Genomic DNA, 7,487 nt, shown 5'->3' on the forward strand with positions numbered 1-7,487 from the left:
CATCCTTACGGCGGCTCATCTAATAAATCAAACACCTACTCAGGTTTTACATAAAAAAACACCGTATGAGATTCTGTTTGGTAAGAAACCGGACCTTGATAAGCTTCGCGTCTTCGGGTGTCTGTGATATTCTCACCGCAAGGCACGAGATAAAGATAAATTCGGGGACAGAAGTAGGAAGTGCATTTTTGTAGGATACCCCTATGGCAAGAAAGCATGGAGATTATATGACCTTACTACACATGAATTCTTTACTAGCAGAGATGTTGTTTTCTCGGAACAGAAATTTCCAGGCGTGGACACGGAGGAGCCTGTGTCTCCACCGCTAAACACATTTGACCCTACCATAGATGACTGGCTTCTCACGGATGATGACTCCAGGGGGCGTGCGACTTCTACTACTGTTGGTCCCTCTGTACCTTCTATGCCTACTCCATTGCCATCTCCAGAATCAGTGCTTCTTACGTCTACACCTGTTGTATCAGAGACTGAGAGTCCTCAGTCACCTACGCATACCCTGCCTACATCACCAGAAGAGATAGTTCCAACCTCTCCTGGTCTCCCAGAGTTACTTGGCCGTGGACATCGTCATAAAACTCCTTCAGTCTTGCTTAAAGATTATGTGACTCATTCGGCATCTACAAACCCCCCCTCACGATCACTCTCACTCTAATCTTGGTCTTCCAAATACGGTCTCAGGTATGACTCCATACCCTATTACTAGTTATGTCTCTGACCACGTGTTTTCAGATACTCATAAAGCATACATGTCGGCGCTGGTCAATGACTTCGTTCCTAGAAACTTCAAGGAGGCAGTTAAACATAAAATCTGGAATAATGCAATGTCCAAGGAGGTTGAGGCTTTTGAGGTCACAGATACGTGGGAGGTTACTTCACTCCCACCCGGCAAGAAGGCTCTTGGGAATCAATGGCTATATTCTAATAAGTACAATGCAGATGGTACACTCGAGAGACCTAAAGCTCGATTAGTGGTCATGGGTAATCATCAGAAAGAGGGTGATGACTATACTGATACATTCGCCCCAGTTGCAAAGTTAACAACAGTTCGTATTATTCTCAAGCTTGCTGCACTTAAGGATTGGTTGGTTGATCAAATGGATGTTAGCAACGCTTTCTTACATGGCGATCTGGAAGAAGAAATTTATATGAAGTTACCACAAGGCTTTACATGTTCTGATCCTACACAAGTGTGTCGGTTAAAGAAGTCTTTATATGGCCTGCGACAAGCCCCACGATGTTGGTACTCCAAACTTACGACAGCCTTACATGATTTTGGCTTCTCACATGAATATGCCGATCAGTCATTATTTTCCAAGGTGCGGGGATCAGTTTGTATACATATTTTGGTGTATGTAGATGACTTTGTCATCGCTTGCAACGACGCCAAGGCTTTGCAAGAGTTTAAGGATTATCTACAAAAGTGCTTCCGAATGAAGGATCTTGGCAAGTTAAAATATTTTCTTGGTTTTGAGGTGGCGCGCAATGCTTCTGGTTTTTATTTATCTCAGAGAAAATATGCCCTTGATATTATCTCTGAAACTGGTTTGCTAGGAGCTAAGCCTTCGGCGGTCCCTATTGAGCTCAATCATCAGTTAGCTCGTGCGGAAGGTCCCTTGGCAAATGCTGAACAATACCGACGGCTTGTGGGGCGTTTGATCTATCTCACAAATACTCGCCCTGATTTGTGTTATACTGTCCACATCTTAGCGCAGTTTATGCAGGCTCCTTTATTGCCTCATTGGGAGGCGGCGTTGCGTGCTGTTCGTTACCTTAAAGGAACACCAGGACAGGGTATTTATTTGAAGGCTAATGATACGATGCAGATAAGTATCTACTGCGACTCGGATCTTTCTGCTTGTCCTCGTACCCGACGGTCTCTGAGTGCTTACATTGCTTTCATCGGAGAATCTCCAGTGTCATGGCGAACTAAAAAGCAGGATACAGTCTCTTTGTCCTCTGCAGAAGCGGAGTACCGGGCCATGTCTGAGGCTCTCAAGGAACTCAAATGGTTGAAATCGCTTCTTCAATCGTTTGGGTTAGATCATTCATCACCTATGAAGCTATTCTGTGACAGTAAACTGGCTATGTATATTGCAGCGAATCCAGTCTTTCATGAGCGTACAAAGCATATTGAACGTGACTGTCATCATGTCCGAGATGCTCTCAAGGCTAAACTTATTACAACCGAGCATGTGACGTCCAAGAATCAACTTGCAGATGTTCTTACCAAGGCGTTACCGAGACCACAATTTGATTTTCTTATGTCTAAGTTGGCAGTTCGAAATCTTACACTGCCAACTTTTTTTTTTGACGGCAAACGGCTATTCTATTACTCAAGCTTGAGGTGGTCTGGGTAACCAGACCGGAATAGAACAACCAACAAAATGTAACTTCCTATGGAAGGATCTAGCTGTCTTAGCTAAAAAATCTGAAATCTGATTATGCGCTCTTGGAACATAAGAAATCTTGAAGCCCGGGAAGCATATAAGCAGTGTCTCTATCCTCTCCAATTCCGTAGCAAAACTTGGCCAAGCCTGAGGTTCCTTGATCATTGCGATCAAATCTTTGCAGTCTGTTCCGAAGTTCTGGCATGTTGAATATTGAAGCATGTTCTCCATCGCCCATCTCAGTGCTTCCACTTATGAGTGCAGAGCTGATTCTCTTCTGGGAAAGTTTTGTGAATCCATGAGTTGTGTCTTCCCCCCACTGTCCAACCAGACCCATCCACATCCACTAAATTGAGCAAACGCTGTCCATGATCCATCCAGTAAGCAAACATTTCCCAAGCTTATGACTTGGGGTTCCTGTATAGTGCTCTCTTGTACTAATTGCGGTATCACATTGGCATTAAACCAAGCTTGACACTCACTTTCAGCATATCGGACTAGTTCCAGTGGATCTCTGTCTATTCCCCTAAAGAGTTTGTCATTTCGAGCCTTCCAGATATACCAAATTAGCCAGGGATAAGGATCCCTGTCGAGCTCTGGTTCAAGTGAACCATCTTTTTCCCAGAAGAGATAGTTCATATTTGTGTAGATACTTGGTGCTGGAAAAACACCAGGATTAGTTGGAGTCGATGAATGTAGCCAAACTTGTAGAGCAGATGGACATTCGAAAATAGCATTTGTTACTGACTCCTCTGGTTCACCACATCTCGGGCAGTAGTTGTCACATCTCATATTTCTCCTTGCTAGATTTCTCGTTACTGCCACATGTCCAGTCAACAATTGCCATATAAAATGGCAGATTTTCTTTGGTGCCTTTATCTTCCAAGCAAAGGCTTGGAGCTTTGTAATACTTGGCTCTAACATTTGCTTTTCATCAGCATCCTTCAATAAGTTTTGAGCAACCCAATATCCAGACTTGACCGTGTATTGTCCATGTCGTGTGAAATTCCAGCAAAACGTGTCTGGCCTATGAGATGTGCTTACGGCTAAACTCCTTATAAGGGGTATGTCATCAGATCTGACATATTGTTCCAGTAGATTGACATCCCATTCCTTCAACTCCTGATTTATAAGATCGCTCACTCGCATGTTTGGATTCATAACTGGTGCTATGGGAATAGCTGGTCTAGCAGGATTCAATGGAATCCAGGGGTCCTCCCACACTTTAACCTCATTACCAGAGTGTATTTTCTGTCTTATCCCCAGCAACAAAAGTTCCCTCGCAGCAGAGATACTACTAGTCCATACATAAGAAGGACTATTTACAGAATTTACTCGTAAAGGCGAGCTCAGTCTGTAATATCTTCCTCTTAAGACACGGGCTACCAGAGAATCCGGATTTTGTGTTAGCCTCCATAATTGTTTCGCTAGAAGTGCCAGGTTAAACTCATGAATCATGCGAAAGTCAATCCCACCTTCTTCTCTTGGTAGGCAGACTTTCTCCCATTTCGACCAGTGTATTCCTCTCTTAGGGGGATTCGAGCTCCACCAGAATTGAGCAATAGCACTGGCAAAGTTTTCACATATCTCCAATGGGAGCAGGAAAGTAGACATAACATACGTCGGGAGGGCAAGTAGAATGGACTTAATCAATACCTCCTTTCCACCTTTCGAGAGCCAGCGCCCTGTCCAGCTATTAACTCTATGCATTAGTTTATCTTTTAAGAATGCAAAGAGCTTGCATTTTGAGCCACTAATATCTTCTGGAATGCCCAAATAAGTCCCCATTCCTCCATCATTCTGTATTCCAATAACATCTTTGATCTCTTGCCTTGTGGTTGCGTTGATCCTCTTACCAAAGAGTAGGGAGGATTTGTCAAAGTTAATACATTGTCCTGATGCTTTACCATAGATCCTGATCACTTTCATCACTTCTTCACATTCACGGGGCTCCGCCTTACAGAAGAAAAGGCTATCATCAGCAAATAGCAGGTGGGATACCGATGGACACGCGCGGGTAACTCGCATCCCTGTTATCTTTCCCTGGTTCTCTGCGTGATTAAGAAGGCTAACGAGCGCTTCCGTGCATAGAATAAAAATGAAAGGAGATAAAGGATCTCCTTGGCGTAGGCCTCTTCCTGGAATAATATTTCCTCTTGGTTGCCCATTCATGAGGACTTTATGATGTACAGATGTGATACATCTCATTATCCATATGATCCAAGTTTCAGAGAAGCCCATCTTCCTCATCACGGCTTCAATAAATGACCACTCCATCCTATCATAGGCTTTACTCATATATGTCTTAATAGTCATTCTTTTGTTGCGTCCACTAGGCTTTGTCCTGAGAGCGTGAAACATCTCTTGAGCAACCATAATATTATCTGAAATTTGTCTGCCAGCAACAAAGGCTGACTGGGTTTCCGATATCAAGCCTGGTAGTACTTTCTTAAGTCTCTGGTATAGGACCTTAGAGATAATCTTGTAACTTACGTTACACAGACTAATAGGCCGGAACTGAGTCATTGCATTAGGTGTCGATGTCTTTGGGATGAGGCATATATTGGTTTCATTTAGACCATCAGGCATTATCCCTTCCGTAAGGAACTTATTAACCATAAGAGTTATATCATCCTTATCCCAAAACTTCTGATAAAAAAGCGCAGTCATCCCATCTGGTCCCGGGGCTTTTTCTGGGTGCATAGCAAAAAGAGCTAATTTAATCTCCCACTCCGTTACCGGTGCTGTAAGACTTTCATTCATTGGCTCCGTTATTTTCGTAGGAACTTCAGATAGAGCTTCTTCAATATCCTGTGGATTAGACGACTCAAAAATTTGTCTAAAATAGCTAGTAGCAATGGCTACTAATCCTTCTTCATCTTCCACAATATTTCCATTTTCATCTAGTAACTGAGTGATCTTGTTCCTTGCTCTCCTTTGTTTCGTTAAGGCATGAAAAAATTTTGTATTGCGGTCTCCTTCCCTTAGCCAAAATACACGACTCTTTTGTTTCCAGAACATTTCTTCCGCCTTAAGAGCATCAGAAAGCTCCTTCAAAACTGCTGCTATCTCCTCAGTTGTAGCATTATCATCTGCATATAAACCCTCCACTTTTTCTTTAAGCTCTTCCATCAATTTCGCAGAGTTTATATTATTTTGTCTCCTCCACTCACTTAATGCCTTTCTACAACTGGAAATATGTTCCATTAGAGAAGCATTGGGAGGAAGATCAGGTGATTTCCATCCCTCCAAAATAACTTGTCTCAGTTCCTCATTATCCAACCATCTTTTGTCAAACTTAAATTTCCTCGATCTCCTGGCTGGCTTTTTGAGAATATCAGCAAGTATCGGACGATGATCCGACCCCCATAATCTCATATACTTTGTTTTCGAATGAGGGAACTTTTCATGCCAGTCAGCGTTTCCTACAGCTCTGTCCAGCCGACATCTAACAGTTACTCTCCCTGCTCTTTTACCAACCCATGATAGCATATCTCCAGTATATGGAAATTCCAGCATCCCACAATCACTTAGCATTTGCTTGAAAGGTAAGAAAGAACTATCAGTACGTTGTCTACCTCCTTCCTTTTCATTATGATCAATAATTTCATTGAAATCTCCTATCATAAACCAAGGTCCATTCCTTGTTGTTGAGAAACGCGTAAGACGTTCCCAAACTTGATCTCTTCGTTCTAATACAGGATCTCCATAAACAAACGTCATAAAGACTTTTATTCCATCAATGACTGCCTCAATGTCAATCATTCGGTTATTTGAAAATAGAACATTAACTTGAAATTCATCCATAAAAAATAAAGCTAAACCTCCGCTGAGACCAAGTGGCTCAACGGTAAACACATGATCAAATCCTAAGTCAGCCTGAAGGTTTTGCAACCGCAGCTTCCTATTCTTCGTTTCAGAAAAGAACACAAGTCCTGGGCGATGCTTCTGACACATCTCCGTAAGGCGTCGAACTGTGAGGTCGCTCCCTATCCCTCGAGAGTTCCAACTGATTGTCCTCATTGATAATGTTTGGATGAGTTTTTGGAACTCATCAAACCATCATGTGTTTGCACTATAGCCTTACTTGAACCGTCTTTCTTCTTATGCTTCTCCCCATTCCCTGTGTTCACTTTCGATGGCACCAGACGACGTATCGGAGATCCCCGTCGAATCATCTCAAACTTCCTTGTGGTAATGCCCAAAGAGGCATTTCGTTTAGAGCCATGCTTCTTGGATCTCGCAGACCTCACTTTCTGTCCATCTCCTACCTCCTTAGGAGCAGCGACAGAGCTAGTATTCTCCATCTCCATTAAGTCCAACCCAAGGAGGTCGTCTCCCTCCATTTCATCGTCCAGCAAGCCTCCGTTCGTTTGATCCATTGACTCCATGTCATTCAGTGCCTCAATCATCTGGTCATCCTTGATACCAGAGTTGTTGCCTTCCGAAGAGGAGAACGATAAGATTCGACCCTCAAATTTATTCCTCACAGTCACATTCTCTTCCATAGCCATAGGGTGAGCTACACCATGTGGACTAACAATGGCACTTGCTAGCTTTCTTGATCTCGTGGCCCCACTGGAGTTTCCTTCCCGCCTACTCTGTTTTGAGTGTATCAGCAGTTGAGATGTTTGTTCATAAGGAACAACCATGTGCGAGCTCGTCTCTTCTCGACCCGCGCTGCTTCTCATTTCAAGTCCATACGATAAAGAACAGAGAAACAGAGTAGAGAAGATGAACACTTAAACTTTCATTTTATTCAACTTAAGGTTTTCATTACAAAGCTATCTCCTTTTATACACAACGAGACCTAATGCTCTAGGGTTTCAATCATACGACAGCGCATTGAGTAAGAACTCCAAAGTTGTTGAATGTCGTTGTCTTCATAGCTGGCTTCTCCGTACATCTCTGGTTTTGTCGTTTGTTGACAAGTGACGAGATGACCGTTGTTGAATTCTTGGTGGGCTTATCAGAAATGTCTTCGACATGGGCCTTTTCTGTAGTCTGTAAGCCCAACTGACTATTACTCCCCCTCAAACTTAGTGTCGGAAGAGAGACACTCAGTTTGGTACGAAGTCG

At 43.0% G+C, this 7,487-nt stretch overlaps 1 protein-coding gene across 1 annotated transcript; it reads right to left on the reverse strand.

Annotated features, from left to right (window-relative positions):
* Positions 1-2,460: 2,460 nt before the first annotated feature.
* On the reverse strand, positions 2,461-7,099 carry LOC130503882 (uncharacterized). The gene is made up of 4 exons (XM_056998449.1): positions 6,496-7,099; positions 4,410-6,397; positions 2,799-4,259; positions 2,461-2,727 (listed from the first exon to the last, which is right to left on the reverse strand). The coding sequence occupies exons 1-4, from the start codon at positions 7,097-7,099 to the stop codon at positions 2,461-2,463; spliced, it is 4,320 nt and encodes a 1,439-aa protein (XP_056854429.1).
* Positions 7,100-7,487: the final 388 nt, after the last annotated feature.

This window comes from Raphanus sativus, unplaced genomic scaffold, assembly GCF_000801105.2.
Source record: "Raphanus sativus cultivar WK10039 unplaced genomic scaffold, ASM80110v3 Scaffold1204, whole genome shotgun sequence".
Taxonomy (NCBI): Eukaryota; Viridiplantae; Streptophyta; class Magnoliopsida; order Brassicales; family Brassicaceae; genus Raphanus; species Raphanus sativus.

What these genes read in the sequence shown, in the direction of transcription:
- LOC130503882 (XM_056998449.1), bottom strand. Translation starts at nt 7,099, where the DNA reads ATGAGAAGCAGCGCGGGTCGAGAAGAGACGAGCTCGCACATGGTTGTT. An exon ending in TTACCCGCGCGTGTCCATCG is followed by an intron (nt 4,260 to 4,409) that starts GTATCCCACCTG and finishes CTCTTTGGTAAG; the next exon opens with AGGATCAACGCAACCACAAG. An exon ending in AAGTCATAAGCTTGGGAAAT is followed by an intron (nt 2,728 to 2,798) that starts GTTTGCTTACTG and finishes CTGGTTGGACAG; the next exon opens with TGGGGGGAAGACACAACTCA.